The following is a 19,735-nucleotide window of genomic DNA, read 5'->3' as shown; positions in this document are numbered from 1 at the left end:
GTGAACCAGCCTCCCCCAGCAGGCCGCACAATAGTGAACAATAATGCCTTTGGGTGTGCCAAGCCCCTAGGTTGTAGTGTGAGACTCATTTTGCACAAACATTAAATTCCGTTCACATCCAAAAATGAAGATGAATGAAGAGAAGATGGCAAAGACTTCGGCCATCAAGACTTAGTTGAGGACGGAGGGAATCGCTTACTTTCTGGACTGTTTTCCTTTCTTGTGGGACACAGGAAAGCTTGCAGAGGAAGAAATCCCCATCCTCCAGTGCTGTACAGATGGGGATTATAATACTGAACAGCTGCAATTAATGGAGCATTATTGAAGGTCTTTCTTGGTCATTGCCTTTGGGTTCTTGTGAGAAAATGGGCTTTATTCAGCCAAGAATTGTAACAGAAAGTGGCTAAAAATATAACTGGCTTTCTTTTCTTTCAACATTCCTAGGCCCCAGTCCAAGCCAAGACAGAATTGCAGCCTTCAGGCCAAGCCTGAGAGCAGGGACTCCCTGCCTGGGCCTGGAGTCATCCCGAGAGCTTTATTCTTGGCTTGCCTCTTTCTCGCCCAGCTGCCAAAAAGTGGTAGATGGTCTGATTTCACATCAGTTCCCCTTGCCTTCTATTGTCCTCGCCGGGTCTCCCCACCCTCCCACATCCCAGCCCCCCCTCTGCACTGCTTGATGCAACACTGATCAGGGTCCTCTGTCTGGCGCCTTAGAGGCTCCCCCCCCCCAAAAAAAAAACACAGTCTTGTTTGTGACCAGGCTTTAAGAAAAATGAACAGAGAACAAAAAGCCAAAACAGAGGCCCCTGCTGCTTTTCTGTTATCATTTAAATGTGAAGCTGTACCCTCTGTGGACATGGTTTAATCATTTAATGAGCTATTAAACTTGCTTCCCCGAGTGAAATCAAATTTAGTGTCATTTGGAGGACTGTAGGTAAAATAATAATTGATTTATGGTCACATATTCAAATAGTTCTATTATTCAAGTTTTCATATAAACAGGCTAAAAATAGTATGTGCCATTCTCAGAATTTTTTGTCCAGAGAAAGAGCCCTTTTCAAAGAAGGAAAATTTCAAGTGCACATTTAAGAAGTTCAGGTAACATTGAAGGGCTTTAGGTCACACCCATGATCCCTGGACCCATTGCCCAGCAGTAACCTAAGGCGGGGGGGGGGGGGGGGNGGGGGGGGGGGGGGGGGCTGTTACTTTAAAAAAAAAAAGTGTCCCCTTCCAGATATCCTTTTTCAAGCAGGAGCATCTTGTATATGTATCCATTGCTTCTCCATGCTCAGACCCAAGCACTCTTTCTGCACCAACTATTGTGTGTGGGTGTGGTTTTGAGACAGGGTCTTGTCATATGTAGTAGCCCAGGTTAGTCAAACGCTTCTGTCAGTCTTTCTCTATCTTGCTGTATATATATATATGCTGTAATTAAAGGCAGGTGGCACTATTGCCAGAACTAACTATGTTCTGTGTTCTGTTTGGTGTCATGAGTGAGACTAATAATGCTCTTGAATCAAGTTCTCAAGAAAACAAAACTAGAGGCAGAGAGCAAAGAGACAGCCAGTCATTCAATGGCTGCAGGTACCCTCTGTCAGATGGAACGCACTAGGATTGATGGAGAAGCCTGTAGCCCCATCTCAGCCAAGAACACAGAGAGGATAGCAAGCATTATCTGCTCCATACTGATAGCTTTAATTTGCCCTCTCAAATTGAAATTCTCTACAGTTTTTGTTTCATTCAGTCTTTTCACGTGCTGTTCCTAGAGCAAAACAGCCACCATTTTTATCAAATCAACCATGCTTGCTTGTAAGTGTCCATCGCCAGAAGGATGTGGCGAGGGTCATTGGACCCTTACCTGAGACTCCATCTGACCCCCTCCTGCACCTTCTAGCTGTTTGGGTGCAATTCTGCTCTCACTGTAAGTGACCTTGGGTTAGGGAGGCGCTAGAGCCTGTAAGTTGGGAAAGGTTCTCTATCGGAGGAAACACCACCCAGATGGCTGTGGAGTCGTCGTTATCCATGCTGCGTGGAGATTTCCCTGAGTTCTTTTCTGGAAGAAGTTCCTCAGACTCTGCTCTGTGAGTAAGACCAATAAACCCACCAGTTTGGTTTCCTGGCTTTAACTTTGGTGGAATCAGACTTTGGTTTGTTATTGGGACCTTCTAAAGAGGGGGAATTTATTGTTTATGCTTTCCCAGGGAAGTGGGTCTCATAATAATCAGGTTATTTCAGCAACTCTTCAGAAAGTCAAGCCTAGGTCCTACAGAGTGGTTGTTGATCCAGCTGTGGAACTGACAGATGAGAGAACTCAGAAAGCCAGGTGTGTATCTTCTGGTTGCCTGGCAGCCGAGTCACAGAGCTGAGAGACAGTGTTTTCAAGCAATCCACTTGTTTGCTTTAAGCAAAAACACTTAGGTCAAACAGAAGCATCTATGGTGTCTACGCTTTAAGAAGCATCTAGAAGGATAGGAGACAGATGGTGTACTCAAGGAATCTGAAAAGGTACATGGAGTGTGTGTCCAAAGAAGTGATGTGACCTCCCCACAGATTCAGAACCTTTAGGAGTTGCTAGCTCCTAAATATAAGGTTGTGGTCATTTTCAGCTGGTTTAGAATCATCTGGGAGGTATATCTGTGAGGGTGCTTCTGGAGTTACTTGAGAAGACTATAGAGTCTCTCAAAAATGCGCCAAAATCAATCTTCCCTTTAGTTGGCTTCTTTTTTGGGTATATGGTCACAGCAACAAGAAAATTAACTACTACCAAGGCATTTAAGGAGAAAATAATGGTAAAATAATGTGTATTTCAGTAAGAAGATGCTGGGGTACCCATACACTATTAAGACAAAAATAATCAAATTTCAATTTACATCTAGATGTGTTAATGAAGCAGTAATGAATCAGGCAGTTTGTATTGATAATCTAATAATACCTCATGAAGACTATAGTGTTTTTTTATGAAATAATATCAACTTTTGGTAATCCCCAGAGCAAAACAAAACCACCATCTTTCTTTCAAACCCATGGGAGTTCATATTTAGAAAATCCAGGGCATACAGAATCAAAATGTTTGCATGAATAAAATGAAATCAAGGTCTAGGCTCAGATAACAATAGGATTTTTCATCCAAAAATCTCAGAGGTCAGAGAAAGTGCATGGAGAAATACTTCCATTTGGTGAAGAGCCAAGTGGGGATGTCTAGCAACTCTCATTAAGTACCAATTGCAAGTTCCCTCCTCCTACTCATTGTGATACCCAACAGCACAGATCCCTGGAATGCCCTAGTTGAGCCCAGGTGAATACAGTAGGGCTAGGATGGTACTTATGGCCCTTCGAGAGAACCTCGCAGGAAATTTTACTGACTTCATCTATGCCAACACTGACAGTTGCAAAAACATTCGCATGCATCCGTTAGCAAGCTCTCAGCGTACATGAGTGTTGTAGTGATATCATTCACGTATTGACCTTTTTCAGCTGCTTACAAATGCTGCAGAAATGATCTTTCTACCATAGTTTTTGCGCACTTGTGAGAGCAAAGCTCATAGTCCAAAGTTACGTGTTTTAAAATTTTTATAGGTTTTTCAAATTGCTCTCTAAATTATTGTCCACTATTCTTACTGGTGGTTTTATTCATGCCGGTTGTGACCTTCAATCGCTAGATATCTGAGGTTTTAATCTTGAGCTTTTTTTAAAAGAAGAAAATGAGGATTTTCAAATGTCCGATTAAAAGCTGTTTTCAGCTTTTATTACATTAGTTGGCTGCTGTCAGCCTTGATTCGTCTCTGTTTCTAGGATATTCTTGTGGAAGAGCAATTGAACTTCCAGTGTTCAGGGGTCATGAGTGAAGGGTAGACAAATAGGCGTCAAGAATGCAAGACGCTTCAAACAACTCTAGCCACCCAGCAAATGAGCGGGTCTGTCTGGAGAGATAAGGACCACTCTCCTCATCCTGGAAAAATTTCAATTTCAGGTTGGACGGACAACACCGAAGTGCTGCTCAAGGAGCCATCCCTGAGTTCACTGGCGTGTGCAGCAAGGTCCACATAGCCCACACAACAGCGTCGGGGATACAGCGTCTGGGATACGGTATGTGTGAGAGATGAGTTTAGGTGGCATGGACTTCAAAGACGTTTTAATTGGTGTCTGCTCAGCTTTCTATGTCAACATCATGTTAGCAGTAAATCACGCACCTTAATGTATGAAGGTGTCACTGCTGGGATATACTATGCACAGAAATAGGCTTCACAGTTTCTAGGTCATTTGAAATCCCAGACTCTATGGTTCTTAATCTAACCTCAATCTTGTGGAAGTTTCAATTAGTACAATGACTTGTAAATACCAGTCTGTTATGTTTACTGCAAGAAATCACAACAGAAACCAGTCGTGGTACAACAGAAAATTAAATAGTTGGAGCTTGGTGCAGGGGTCACATTTTAGTTAAAAATGAGAGCCCTAATTATAGGTAAAAACCTGTCTGAAGCTACATTCAAATTAATTTGGGGGAAAATCCTAATATGTTGAGGAATCTGTCAACATTTGCTGCATTAGGATGGATCAACTCTGTGTGTTTTAAATGGATTGTGAGATAAAATGAACATAGGTATTGCTAGTAGAATTCCTTTACCCCATATTAACACTTCTACGAGCAGTCTTGATGGGAAAGGAACACAGTCTGTGTTCACACAAACACAACCCTCTGAGACTGGTCAACCCATGATGGACTTAAAATATAAACTTATGCATTGGAGATCTGAGGCAAATATTTATTTAGTTTATATATAAATTGTACATGATGTTCATGGGGCTATAAACACAGGCAGATTTTTAAAAAAATCAGTTCAAGATACCTCCCCAAAATCACTTCCACACCCCATTGATGCCATTCATTAAATATCTCTGTCTGGGTAGTTCATAATCATAATAGTTGTATAGTTTGGTTTCTATTATTTAGCTCATATTATGAAAAATGACATCTCTATCCCCCGGCCTTCTTGAAAAGCCAATAGGAAGAGTAGCATGCACATGTTACCAGACCACTGAATTTACCCTCCTGCACCTGAGCAAGAATCCATTAAGTAACATTGTTCATCTGCACTGGTTTTCATTTAGGTACAAGCATTATCAGTTCTATAATTCACAGAACAAAGAACAAAGCAAACTGGAAAAAAATTCTCCCAAATAACTAATTTGATTCATTGACCAAGACACAAGACAGACTTAGTTGGTGTCCTACACATCAACACCTAAGACAAGAGAAAAAAAAAAACACTGTGTAGCCATTATTTAAAGATGATGGTTAAAATCCAAGCTGAGAAATAATAATTAATATGTGAATTGACTCATCATAGCCACTCTGATATAATATACTTTAATTAGGAGAAAAAAGTCATTCATATACACAATTCTCTTAGTAAAGTTTCCTTGCTAATAACACATTTTAATTTGCTTCAGAAAATGCATTGATCTTATTCAAATATATTTTTTCCTAAAATATAAATATTTAAATTAAAATTTTAAAAATGGCGAAGACCGTTTTTGTTGACTCTTACCCAGATATTCTAAAACTTAAGCAATAAAGAAACAATGTCTGTAATTGTGACCATTTTAATTTGTCTATAAATATATAATAGAATCTTTGCAACTTGAGTAATTAGCTCAAACTTCATGTAGTACCGAGCACCTTAGATTACATATTGTTGAACGAAACTATTGACATTAATATATGTCTCATGTTATTTACAATACATAAGTATAGTTCTCTTGTATAACAACATTCCAGTGATTTTTGAAAATATATAGCGTGAAACTGTGCAATATAATTTACAAATGCATCAGCGCTTTCCCACAGTGTTAAAGCTGGCCTTCACTCCTCAACATTGTAAGATTAGAAACCAACCAAAAGACCGTGTGCTGTGGTGGTATTTCCCAAAGCATTGTCTTCACAGAGGCCCCATTACAAAGAAGTACAAGGCATGGAACTCCCACCCCCACCTTGAAGGTTGTGATCAATGAAGACCATGATTTTTGAGGAAGCTGGCAACCCCAACAAGGGCCTCAAATGTCTGAAGTTGCTACTTAGCCAATATCTTTGGTCGCCAAGCTCTGAAATGACCTCCCCAGCGAGAACACTGTTCTGTGTCTTTTGGTGATGGTGTTGTGGTATGGGATGTGCTTTGGGGAATGATGGTTTAAAATACTCAATAAAGACGCAAAGCTGAGGCTCTAATCACAGGCCTTTAGGCAGTTTCACTTTGCATAGGCATCTGCTGAACTATGACCCCCCCAACACATAGGCAGAACACAGAGCTTGTGGTACTGTAAAGCTAACAGGGAAAAAAAGAACTAAAAATTCATAAATTCTATGGCTGATTTTCGGGGCATGTAAAAAGTAACTCCCAAGTCAAATAGGTGTGGTTTTTAGTGAATTAATCTTCGTTAAAAATGAAAGGTTAAAAAAAAAAAGCGTTAAGTCTTAGTAGGCTAGATATTGCCTCAAAATATGCTTGTGAAAAAATATTAGGTCATTTTATTATTCCCCTGGAATTCCAAAATGAATGTAGGTGCTATCTGTAGATTTGATTATACTTCTGGTTCTGTGTGTCTGAAACAGCATCATCAAGACTGAGAGACAGTCTCCCCTACTTTGAAATGCACATGTGAGCACAGGCAGAAACAAGGGCCATTGAAAGGTGCATCCACTGAAAACTGGGAAATGCAGACAGTTAAACATATCAACTATGTGACCAGTAATTGTGTATGTGTGTGTGTGCGCGCGTGTGTGATGGCAATCTTTTTTTTAAAAAAAAAAAAATTGCCCAGAATTTGATTTCTGTAAATAAGGGAACCAATTGTGGCTATGAGGCAGCACCCAAGGTCTAAGTGTAGTCTCAAAATTCATCATCAGAAAAGCTTCGCAGCAGCAACAGCCCACTTTGGCTCAGATCCTGCCAGCTTAGAGTGCAGGTCGGTATCCAATGCTTTACTTCATTTCTGCTCAGCCTATACTAATAAGAACACTTTGGAATCACTCTATACCAACTGAGAGAGAACTCATTAAGAAAATTGAGTAACAGATGCTTCGTTCTTAAATAAAATTAGGTTTCTTAAATAAAATGCAGGTTTCTTTTTACTTCTCCCCTTCTTTTTTTCTTTTCTTGCCTACCAATGAAAGTCAGCTCAACTTGAATCGGAAAATAAATCACAAAGAGGCAAGGGATCAGTGTTGCGGGGCGGGGGGGGGGGGGGGGATAGAAGAGTCAGTGAAACTATCCATTTCTCATCTGCTCGGCCCTGGCTTACCTGGGTGAACCAGTTGCCTAGAAACTGGTGTGATTAAGATCTGCATGTGCTGTTGGAATGGCCGTGTCCTTGGTTGTCATTATTCAGAAGATGTGCTCTGTATATTCGTTTACCCTCACCCCCTTAGCCTTGTTCTGCTCTAAGAAGTTCTATTCTGACGTCCCTGGTGGGGTTTTTTCTTTAGGGTGTCCCCGGTAGGTCCTGGAACTGACAGAGGAGCCCGGGATGTTCCATGGGACTCCTGAGCCCTGATGTCAGGCTGTGCGTGCGCCATTTGCTGCACTACCTGATGTCGCGCTCCTGCCCCACCGCAGTCGCCCCTCTGTTCAGGCCACTAAGCCCAGTCTTGTAATCTTGGCAGACAGAAAGGAATGGATGATGAAAACGATCGGCTTGGGGCATGAGTGAAGGTCCAGTTGCTGAAACGGGAAAAGAGGAGAGCATGAGAGATTTTCAATTAATGCTTGATGTAGCGTAGTGATGTAACGTAGTAATGGCTTGATGTAGCGTCAAGCCAATCTATATACACCTCTGACTTGGGAGTGTTAAATAGAGCGATTCTGCCCTCAAATCTGTGTTCTCAATGAGTTAAGGGAATGACTCTCCAGACTTGTTCCTTACATCTCCCATATATTTTTTTCCCTAAACAAGTCCTGACGAATTTACCTATAACAATTCCATAACTATCGATGCGCCCCTTCTTCACTGTCTAAAGCATTTATTTTCAGCTCCACAATAGTGATGTTTATGCCGACTTGTGTACAGCACACAGCAGATTTCAACTTTCACATCTCAAGTTGTTTGGTTCTTGGTTCTGACAGGTTTTTTTTTTTAATGTCTAATCTTGGCCAATTCACTTAAAATTCTTCTTGGCTCTACTAATATTACAAGGTAATTAGAATATTGAATAAGATCCCGCATGTGAAGCGGCCTTGTGAAAACAGAGCTCATGCTTAGTATCCTTGCCTCTGCCGCCCTCCACTCTGGAGCCATCGTGGGCATGTCCATCACGTTCCTTTGATGGTGATGGCTCAAGTGTGTGTGCAGTGTGGTTCCTGCACGACCCAGAGCATGCCTGTAGGAGTGTGTGCACAGGTGTGAGGTGTGTGACTGTTACCTTAACCGGGAATTGGTTACCTTAGATGGATATTGCTTTATAGTAGCTCCCAACTTTTGGTCCTTGTCTGTCTCTCCCCCAACTCAGATAATGTCTAATGTCTATTCACTGACTACCTTTGGACTAGCCTTTGGGCCCTGGCAGTGCCTGCTTTACATAGCTGCCCTCATCCCCATCACCTGACCCAATGCCAAGGTTCTATCAGCTGCTCCGTGCATCTTTAAAATGAATTGTACATAGGTTAGAGCACCCGAGGATTCTTTTGATAAGAATTTAATGCTAACCTTATAAAGCATTCTTCCTCTCACCTCAAATATTTATGCCAATTCCTAATGAAAAATGAAACCAAAGGAAAGAGCTTGAGATAATTGGACCTGTTTGACACCACTGAATCCGGTCCTGCTTTCTCCAGGATCAGCTACAGCAGGGGACTGCAGCCACCACCATGGGCTGTCAGCCGGATGTGTAGCAGCAGAGAGGCAGCCTAGCGTTTCCTTACAGGTGTGTTGCATAATGAAGCAAATGAGGTCACGTGGTCACAAGAAACCCACACTTACAATCTCCCCTTCTTTGCCTCCGAAGTCTAAATAGAGCATCCTGATTCCGTCGTCCGAAGACATTTTGAGCTTCTCATAAGGGGACTGTATGATTGTCTTGGGAAAGGCACCCTCCTGAGGCTCAGTAGAAATAGAAAATCCATTGTCATAATGTATGGTCAGGCGGCATTCCTGGTTTCTGTAGGTGCAGGCTGGGGCAGGGGGGGAGACATGGTGGAAATCAATCCATCAATCAATCCATTTACTCAGATGCTTAATTATTTTAGTTTCTTCAACCCAGTGTCCACCCACAAATTTCTTATTAAAGCGAGAAAGAAAGGAACAAGGCCCCTACACTCCTTGGATTGACTTTGATATTGTAATTTAGCAATTGTCAAAAACTGGGATTCAGCGCCTATTTTCTGGGAACTGGTCCTTATCTGGCCTTCTGACATGGATGTCAACAGGAAGGGTATACCAGACCTCCTATGACCGGGGAGGGGAACCTGGCCTTTCAGCCAGAAACAGCAGGTATTGTATTTTAACAAAGTAAGCGACCTCTGCATCACCATCATTAACACCACCACCTTATCATCTGCGTGGATACGCACGCACTCACACGCACGCACACACATGCACGCAAACACAGTCCTGTCTGCTATGGCTTGAAGGAGGCGAACACTCTCTTATTTTACTACCGTATTAGGTTGCCAAAGTTCTCACATGCAACCATCCTAAGAGGTCACAAGTGAGCAGTTTAAAAATAATCTACCTTTTACAAAATTTTACAAAAAGCCTTTTACAAAAGGGCAGGGCCTTTAATTTCCCCTAAGATTTTGGGTCCAAGAAATGCGGCGGCAGACTGCTCTGTGACGTGGCGCCTTCCATGAGGAATGCTTCTCTCTCCCACTGCCCGTGAGATGTCCAGAAGCTTTCAGGGGCAGGGGCATGAGGAACAAAAGTATAAATCTTATAAGAAGACTAGGTGCCGGCTTTTACTGAAAGGAGGAAAAGTGTTGCTCACTCTGTAAGTCTATTACCAGGACAGCGAGGGGCAGTTGCTAGACCCCCCCCCCTTCCCTTATAAGCTCTTATTGCAGAAGGGCTACAAATGTATCATAATCTCTGGAAAAGCTTGTCAATTATCAGGCTGGGTTTAGTTTGCCTCATAAAACACCGTCAACAGACTTCTGTAGGTCAATTGGTTCGGGCCTTGATCTGTACCTAACTGAATTTTTAAGGAAACCAGGACATTTTCTTTGCTGGGCACATGAAGGTGTCATTAATTGAGAAACCACTCTGTGTCACCAATCGCTCTGCTCCGCTCTCTAAATATACCGAATACAATTTCACCACGGACTTCAGAGGCTGAAATGTTTCACTAAGATTAGAGGGCTTTAAGAAAACTAAAGCTCAGAGAGGAGGCTGTCGCCACCTGCGATGTTTAGCTTTGAAAGTTCAAGTCCTTTCTCCTCTGTTTCATCGTCCTTTCCCCATAGCCTGACAGGCAGTGGAGAGAGGGCTTTGGGGCAGCACCTTGACAATGAGTTTCTCGGCCTTCCTCTCTCATGAAGAGTGACACGTGATGACATCTTGATAGGGGATACCTTCAACTTTGGGGGAAGAAATAGGATCTTGGCTGGCCACAAAATTAGGTGCCCGTTCAAATGGAGCTCTGGTGAGTCCATGTGCCCTTCTGTGGCTTCCTCTGAGTGTTTTTGTTTTGTGCTGTGAGCTCATCTTTTCCAAGGTTCTTCTCTGATAGCTCGGAGTGCTCTGCCCCCTGCCACCAGCAAGGGACAACAAAGGCCAGGGGTCACCAAGGTAGCAATGGCTTCCCGTCCTGAGTCCTCCCTCTGGCCCATTTTCATGTCTCACACTTCCAGCACATGGAATTAAGCTCGAAGCATGGTTTTATTCATGCTTGCCGCACGTATGAGCTTTAAAGCTACGTGATTCGTTATTCTGACCTAGCTGTGATGCTAGCACTGAGATTCGGTTTCTATTCTTCATAACCAATAACCCGACTAAGTTTATACCCCCAAATTTCCTTTCTTCTGGAAGTCATCTAAGGGGTCATAGGTAGGAGGATGGGAAGTGTTCCTCCAAGTTACCTGCTTCTCCTTAATAAAGATGAGACGGGACATACAAGAAAAGCCTCTAGTTATATCTTAGGAGGGCGAGCAGTGCCTAATTGAAAAGAATTTAACTCTCAATTTTAAGCATCATCAAAGACCAGTAATAGAAACAGCTGTGAGGCCAGAGCAGGAGCAGATTCGTCTTTCCCGCATTTTGTCTGTCAGTGGGACGTTGGTAGCTCACCAGCAGCCGTACTCACCAGTGGTGATTTCGGTAACAAGCTCGGCTGAATTGTGGCACCCCTGCACTATGCTCCTCGTCCAGTGGGAGAGGTCCCTGCCGATCTCTGCCCTGAAGAGATGTGTCTCAATTCCTTGCTTGGTGCCAGTTCGTGTTGCAAAGGACAGGTCCATGGCAGCCTGGGGTGAGCCTTTCCCTGGGCCTGAATGGATGAGCCTAGAGAGGAAGGTGTCGGGGAGAGAGGGAGAGAAGAAGAGAGATTAGTATTAAAATGCACTTTTTAGAAAAATCTACCCGGCACATAACCTAGGAAAAGCCCCAAACTGACGCACTGCTCTTGTTGTGATCTCAAGTCAAAAATGTGACTCTTCAGTGGTTTCCTCCCATCTTCTCTTCTTCAGTGGCAGAGGGAGATGATAAATAATGATAAATCACCTAAGAACTGTGCATTTGGTAAACTATGCAGAAGATTCAAATAATATAATATGACTTATGCACATTTAACTATGCTTAGTAAATAAATAGTTAAATGGGTTGGAATAAAAACGACTGGAATTCTGTTTAAAATTCTCTCCAGCCCAATTCCAACCCCACGCACATGCACGTTCATGCCTGGTCACAAGAGAGGAAAATAAATCTATCATACTAAATGGGTGTGAGACTCAGTTTGTCCCATCTCATCGCTGGAAGGATACGGCTGTACTGAACACACCTCTGGGTATGCATGCTGTTCTGCAGACAGGCCCTACAGACAGGGGACCCCACTGAAAAAACAGCAGTCTGTTTATCTGTTCAAACTGGAGAAAGAACTAGAGATGTCAGACTTCTGAGGCACAGGCAGAGGATTGCCCTTTAGTGGGTATTTACGGGCAGCTTCAGAAGTGTTGTTTTTCAAGCACACAAGATTTTCATGCTGACTTGAGAGCCTCCCCTTGGCATAAGATGCGACCTCTATAGTAAATAATTGCCCGGAAGGCCAGACTTAAAACATAAGGGATCAAAGTGTGCCGAGCACCACCACTGGCTCCTACTTCGCACGGGTCCCCTGGAAACACGCTCTCTCCTGCTTGACATTTCAGCCTCCTCTTCAGAGTGCCTCTCACATCAATCATGCGCAGGGCAGGGCAGTGAGTGTAATTTCATTTCTCTCCAGGGTATTTGGATTTTCGCCCTTATCTCTTAATATGAAAAGCAACGCTTTGCTATTTGCTAGGAAAATGCCAGGTGCCTGGCCACCTATTGGGTGAGAGTTACTTTCTTAGACATAGAATGTGCTGCCTTGAGGGTTAAAATATGTGTAATGAAACCTGAAAAGCTTATTTTCCCCACTATGCATAAGTAGCAGAGAATAAAAGCATCAGTGGAGGAACGTGTATTATATCCAGTGGAATTCCCAGGAAGAAGTCTGTGTAACTCGGAGGCACCTTTATTCATTTATAAAGCTAGGGATTGGCGGGAGAGTTTGCCCAGACACTTTGAGGGAAAGGGTTATTGGGAAGTCTGATAACCACATTCTAGTTAAGGAGAGAATCTCACTGAAGATACGTAAGTAGCCCATAACTTGCATAAGGGGAAATGGCTGTGCATGTGGGTGGATAAGGAGAATTAACATATACAGGCTGAGTCCAGTTTGTTCTGGCAGGAGGAGGCCATTTTGGAGTGAGAAGTGAGCAAAAGTGGCTATGCTGTGGCTGTGCACTCAAACCTAAGGGACACTAAAGAAAAGAGCAAACATTGTTCTAAATTCAGGTACAGGTCTTGAATAGATTGTGGTAAAAATTCATCAGAAAAAATACCTTTTAATACATAGCCATCTATAAGAAGCAAGAAAGTACATTATGTTTTAGTAGCTCAAGAAGGTGTGTGTGTGTGTGTGTGTGTGTGTGTGTGTGTGTGTGTGTTCAGGTGTGTATGCAGATCAGGGGACAACCTCAGCGGTGTTTTGAGGCAGGGTCTCTCACTCCCCGGGAACTCACTATGCAAGCTAGAATGGCTGGCTAATAATCCCAGGACTCCTCTATGTCCACCCTGTTTAAGCTCTGGAATTACATGTTTGTGTCACCGCACCCGACTTGTCAAGGTGTTTTCTTATCCAAAGTTGTTTAAGTTTCAGTTGCTTTAAGAAATATATTCGTCTCTTCTCTCTTAAAATCTTAATATCCGGATTAGTTGAGCACAGATGCCAGGCTGCCAGTTGAATTGAACAGGGAACATTGGTTTGGGAGTCATAAAATCCTGTAATCAAACCCCACTGATTTTATATTCCACATATTTTGAAATTTTTAAAGACTCATTACATCATAAGGTAGTGTTTTGAAAATTAAATAGCACAATTAATAGATGGTTACTTGCTCAGAAACCAGCATGTGGCTCATACTCAACCAATATTTTTATTCCTTACACTTAGAAGTTTAATTCCTGCCTCATAGGACCAGGGTTAGATACAATAAAAATTTTAGAAGCATTTAGTTCAGAGTCTTGTTGGGCTAAGTAAAGGGCTTCCCAACAGGTTCTTTATTTGTAGACCATTCTTAGTAACATAGTTAGATTGGGGGAACTGAATGTCAAGTAGAAATGACAGTGGACATTAAGTCATCATTTGAGCACTGAAAAGGTGGGGCTAATACCTTCCTGCCTGAGGTTCTTCTTCCCATCCTGCCAGCAGCAGCATTTTTGTACTCCTCCCAAGATTCTTCCCAAAGATCCCTTTTCCTGTTTTTGCTGTCTCAGGGGAATTCAGAAATAGCTACTATTTATCTTTCAATTATTTTACATTTTAGGGTTATTTGTGTATCCTTATAAATATAACCATCTGTCTCTTATCTGTAACAGGAATTAAACTCTAGCAACCCAGGAAATGCTTTGTCCTAAAAAGGTAACTTTTCTACCCAGCAAGAAAAACACACTGGCACCCTGAGACAGGCTTTCAGTTGTCACTTAAGCTTCCTCTGAAACTGAGCAATCCAAGGATGAGTTTGTTCCTTGTTTATAAAATGAAGATCTGGTCCCAAGGTTGGAAGCAAAACCACAACCTCCGGCAGTGTTTTACATTTTTATTAGTTAGGAACATGAGTGGATAATCAAACAGCAACAGAAGCCGCACAGGACCATAGAACACTGTGAGGGGAGAGGCAACAGATTGAAGCCCTAGGTAGAAGAAGCAGAGTGGAGTCAGTGACTCGGCTTTAACCTCCAGCTCGGCTGCTTACTGGCAGGCTACTTTCTTAAACTCTCCTCAGCTCAGTTCCCTCAACTCCAGAGGAAGGATAAGAATCTTCCTACCTCACCTCAGGAATAAATAAGGTGGCGTGTGAATGCTACATGTAGCCTTGGTCAGCACAGAATATATTTGAGTGGCCATCTGCGCTGGCTAGTTTTGTGTCAACTTGACACAAGCTAGAGTTATCTCAAGAGGATGCTTCCATTAGATCCAACTGTAAGGTGTTTTCTTAATTAGTGATTGATGGGGGAGGGCCCCATCCATTCTGGGTTCTATTAAAAAAAAAAAAAAACAAACTGAGCAAGCCAGGAAGCATCCCTTCATAGTTCTGCATCATCTCCTTTATTCAGGTTCCTGTCCTGACTTCCTAAAATGATGCACAGTGATGTGGAAGTGCATGGTTAATAAACCCTTTCCTCCCCAAATTTCTTCGGTCATAGTGTTTCATCACAGTAACAGTAATCCTAACCGAACACCATCATTATTACAACGTAAGTCAGAGCAGGGTAGGAGTGTTTGTGTGGTTACTCCCTGCTGTATCCTTAGCACCTAGTACAATTCCTGGGCAAGAGAAGACCTCAGGAAATATTACTAAGTGACTGAAAGCAGAGAGCCAGGCAACCAAGAGGACACCCACATAAAGAGTTGTGGCTAACAATAGCATCTGTACACAACCTCCCCTATCCTCAGCCCCTTAACACTCAAGCCAGAAATGGCAAATGGCCATCTACGAACTACTGGCTTTGTGCTCACTTAATAGTGAACGTGGGCCTAGAGGGAATGAGGATGCCTGATAGCTACTTCTGTTTTTTCCTCTAAGTCTATCTTTAGCCACTGATGTTTTTTAGTAGTAACTTGCTGGCTTAGAGAATTAAAGTTCCCACTTTGGATGGCAAAGGAGAAGTTCGTTATTTTTTCAAGAAAGTGAGACTCATTTAAGATATTTCACTTATTGACATGGATCACACACACACACAATGGGTTCCTAGGTGAAACTTTAAAAACACCTTCAAATTACATCATATAACCTGGTACTAGTGCAATCAATCGATCATCCATCAGTAATGATTGCTGTGTAAGCAGGAGGATCTGAGATGGCATTCCCAGGACCCCTGTAAAAGTCGAGTGTTGCTTGGCATGTCTATAGTCCCATGACTGGAGAGGAGGGGACATGAGAATCCCTGGGCCTTGCTGGCTAGTCACCATAGGTGTGCTCCTGAGAGTTGGGCTCAATCAGAGATCCTGACTCACAAAATAAAGTGCACGCAGTTAAGGAGACACTGGATGCCCACCTTCATCTTTCACAAATAGATACTCACATATTCATGTGCACCTGTATGCACATGTGCGTGTGCACGCGCGTGCGTACACCTGCCCCCCACATACACACTACTTCTCATGCCCAAAGTGTAGCTTACATGAAACTTAGACTAGATGCATGGTAAGACCCAACCTTTTATTCCAGATTTAGGGGAGCTTGCTTTAGGAGACTGTTCTTGTAGGAGATCATGGCAAGTGTGTCTCTCTCAGCCAATGAGAGACATACTAGGCTACATATTTATTTCAGAGTCCTCAGACATGGCTCCTAGCCTGACTTCTTTTTGAGAAAAACAAATAAACAAGCAATCAAAAAAAAAAAGCTGTCTCATAAGGGATACTTATATACTAATTTAATTCCAGATAGGTGTTAGAGAATGTTGCATAAAATGTTCCATGTACAAACATTATTATTAATATCCTTAATTAAGGCAACAACAGTTGCAGCACACAGATTCAGCCAAATTAGGGAAATTACATATTAGGTAACTGGGTTGCTAAGCAATATTACATACTCATTTTACTTAATTGCTGTAATTAGCATCTCCCAACAGATGCTACGATGCAAACCAAGGAGGGGGGGGAGAAATGGGAAGGGGAAGGGAAGAGGGTGAAAGGAAGATAGAGGAAGGAGGGGGAAAGAGGGAGGAGAAAAGGAAAGGAAGAAAAAAGCCACTGGTTAGATCTTTTAAAATTTCTATTGACCCTAAGAACTTTCATCCATTGCTCACCCCAATGGGGCCCATCAGTCCATAGACATCTCAGAAATAGAGCAAGGACACAATCATTGGCAAGGGTCAGGTTGAGGGTGGAGAGGGGTGACCCAGGACCTCCCCATCCCCCAGGAAGAGATGATTCATTGCTACATTTTCATTATCTAAATTTCATTCGTTAGAATATAGTGGGGACAGTTACTCAATACTCTCTCTTCCAGAGAGTTTGCGGTAATGAGAGAATGTAACTAGCCACAGAATGCACCTAACACAGGTGCATGAACGGGGTGACAGTTCAGAGCCCACTGGTGACTATTTCCCAGTATTAGCCGAGTGGAGATGAGAGGGTGCCCTCCATGCATTTTCTCATTTGCCCGTGGCCATTTTCAGCCAGCCCTCAGAGGCAGTTTGAAGAGCGAGAAGGCGAGGCTCACAAATGAAAGCTTGCACCAATGCCTTTGTTTCTACAGCACCTCCTTGAACGTGGTATTTCCGAATTCACCACATAAGGAGTCTATGTGTGGTCAACTAGATGCCTAGGATCCCATATTTACAGTTCAGAAATTGTTCTATAAGCCAGTTCTGTAAGCCTACAGGGTCCATACTCTTTCTATCTTACTAGAAGGGGGAGGAGGCAAATTCCACCAGATAGAGAGAGAACAGGAAACTAAAATGCAAAAGTAAAGTGACTTCAGGTCATCCGCGGGTTTCTTTTGTTCATAGTACGTTGCTCCCCACAGCAAAACAAGGCTTGTGACTTAATGGATCGTCTCATTTCAAAATAGGTCAAAGGCTGGGCGGTGGTGGTGCACGCCTTTAATCCCAGCACTCGGGAGGCAGAGGCAGGTGTATCGCTGTGAGTTCGAGGCCAGCCTGGTCTACAAGAGCTAGTTCCAGGACAGGAACCAAAAACTACGGAGAAACCCTGTCTCAAAAAATCAAAAAAGCCGGGCGATGGTGGCGCACGCCTTTAATCCCAGCACTTGGGAGGCAGAGACAGGTGGATCTCTGTGAGTTCGAGACCAGCCTGATCTACAGAGCTAGTTCCAGGACAGGCTCCAAAGCCACAGAGAAACCCTGTCTCGAAAAACCAAAAAAAAAAAAAAAATAGGTCAAAGCCTTAGGAGGCTGTCCTCTAAAGTGAGCTGTCATTTGATTATCTAACACTGTTAGAACTGCGCTTTTTAAGACATTCTGCATAATTTCTGTTCATCTCTTCATATTGTCTTGTACCATCTATGTTTCAATGAGTTCAACATGTGCCCCAGTGCACAGAACCCACATACCAAAGAGTTCTTCGAGAACATCTCCATGTAAGTCAATGCCAATCAAACTGAAATCTGTTCTCCTGGAACTGAACCACGTATGATCACCTGACCAACAGTTCTTACAATGTCTGGCTTTCTCTCTCCCACAATTTCTTCTTTCAAAAATTCTGCTACTTTGCCATATCTTCATAGTTTTGATTTCTGACCATGCATGACTCCAGAGGAAGTCCTCCATTGGCCACCTACCTGCAGTATTGTGGCATGTGGCATTCAGAGTTAGCCTTGTGATATGAATCTTCTACTTTTTCCCAGTACTTCCTTCCCTCTACGGACCAGCCAACAATTATTCTTAATCCTGGTCTTCATATCTTAATAATATTAAAACACCAGGTGTCTCCAACACAATAAAATGTTTCCTTTAGGATGACGTGGGTCAAGCTACTTGTCAGCCATTCACACTTTCATTTGAGTGATATTTTCAGATCCTCACAATTGCGAGGGTTGTTTACTGAGTGCTCATTGGCATGTCTCATCCTTATGCTTTATATTTACATATATAATCTCCATTAGTCTTAGCAATAAGTGTGGGAAGCAGAAGATACCACCATTTTATAACACGGATGAAGAAACTTGGATGTTGAGGTACGATGATATTTCCCCCAAGAACATGTAAGCAAGGCCCCCAGATTCATGCAACTCCTTTTGTCTAATGCCGAAGTCAGCCAGCACTTTCAAGGCTGGGTTCACAAGTTGGAGACTAAACTTAGCTAAATAGTGAGTTTCCTGTCTGTCCTGAAGAACTCATAGTTTAGTAGACAGGAGGGCAGGAGCCAGACACCAAGGAGAGTGCTAACTCCAAATGGAGTCGTAGTGGGAGAAAGCACACCTCACACTTGACAATTTGACTGGGTACAAGCTACAGCCTAGAGCCTTTAATCCTTCCATGCACCCTAGGGCAGGCCCATGGAATAGCCGCGTTCCCCAAGAGTGATCATGCCTTCCAGGCTGAGCATGAACACCACAGTCTGCTTCTAATTTACCATTTAACAAATGCAATTGGTCACATTCCCAGGGGCAAGAGTTTCTAAACTTTTGAAGGTTGGCCTGAGGCTACAACTACTTTTAGCATCGGAAACCAGGTTCACTCCTAAGGCAGCAACACCTACCCAGCATGCAAGGTAGCAATGTTCCGTGTTCCTGGCTCCCCGGTGGCATGAAAACAGAGAAGTGTGAGCTCATCATTTCCTCCTCTGCCTGCCCTACACCCTTCGGTCAGGCCCACAGGCCAGCAAGCAGGGCTCATAGTGGCGTCACTCTCTTTGCAAGCTTTGTGTTTCCGAACTTCCATCAGCCACTGGGACTGGGTGAGCAAAATGTCTTCATTAAATCTTCCCTAGAACGCCAGAAAAACTGTGACCTTAATCCTCACTCTCTGTAGACTCACGTGATTTACCAATTACAACAACAACAATCATAAAAATCCTCCTAGTGCCTGTGGATTAGTGGACCTTTAAAAGATATTCGGCAATCTCAAACAAACTTTAGCTAAGCAAAATATACTTTCTCAGGGACTCATAAAAAGTAGAGAGGCGAGAATAACTAAAATTACAGCATGATCGCAAAAGTCCTGAGTGTGTTGTTGTAAATTAGAGGCACCTTGTAAATTCCCCAAGCCCAGAGAAGCCACAGAAGCTTGTCAGTAGGAGAGATGGCTGATTGTAAACTTCTCTGCATGGCGACAGACATCAAGAACATGCTGTGGACCCTTCTGGTATCACCACTATTAAAAGCAATCAAGTTTTCATATCTATCTGCCTCTCCCTCTCCTCTCTCTCCCTCTCTCTCTCTCTCTCTCTCTCTCTCTCTCTCTCTCTCTCTCTCTCTCTCTTTCTCTCTCTCTCTCTCCCTTCCCTATCTATCTATCTATCTATCTATCTATCTATCTA

General features: G+C 42.9%; 1 protein-coding gene across 1 annotated transcript in view; it reads right to left on the bottom strand.

The window, feature by feature from the left end:
* Positions 1-4,749: 4,749 nt before the first annotated feature.
* The window catches only part of Sntb1 (syntrophin beta 1), a 208,197-nt gene continuing 193,211 nt past the window's right edge, over positions 4,750-19,735 (bottom strand). Inside the window, exons 5-7 of the mRNA XM_050144972.1 lie at positions 11,291-11,487; positions 8,974-9,164; positions 4,750-7,718 (exon numbers count right to left, since the gene is read on the bottom strand). Coding sequence (XP_050000929.1) covers positions 7,626-7,718; positions 8,974-9,164; positions 11,291-11,487 — 481 coding nt within the window. The 3' untranslated portion in view covers positions 4,750-7,625. The remainder of the gene's footprint in view (positions 7,719-8,973; positions 9,165-11,290; positions 11,488-19,735) is intronic.

Source organism: Alexandromys fortis, unplaced genomic scaffold, assembly GCF_014885135.2.
Source record: "Alexandromys fortis isolate MF-2015 unplaced genomic scaffold, M_Fortis_MF-2015_v1.1 scaffold_2_1_26212458, whole genome shotgun sequence".
In the NCBI taxonomy this organism is placed as follows: Eukaryota; Metazoa; Chordata; class Mammalia; order Rodentia; family Cricetidae; genus Alexandromys; species Alexandromys fortis.
The sequence above is the reverse complement of the archived record's forward strand: the minus strand, read 5'-3'. Positions and strand labels throughout refer to the sequence as shown.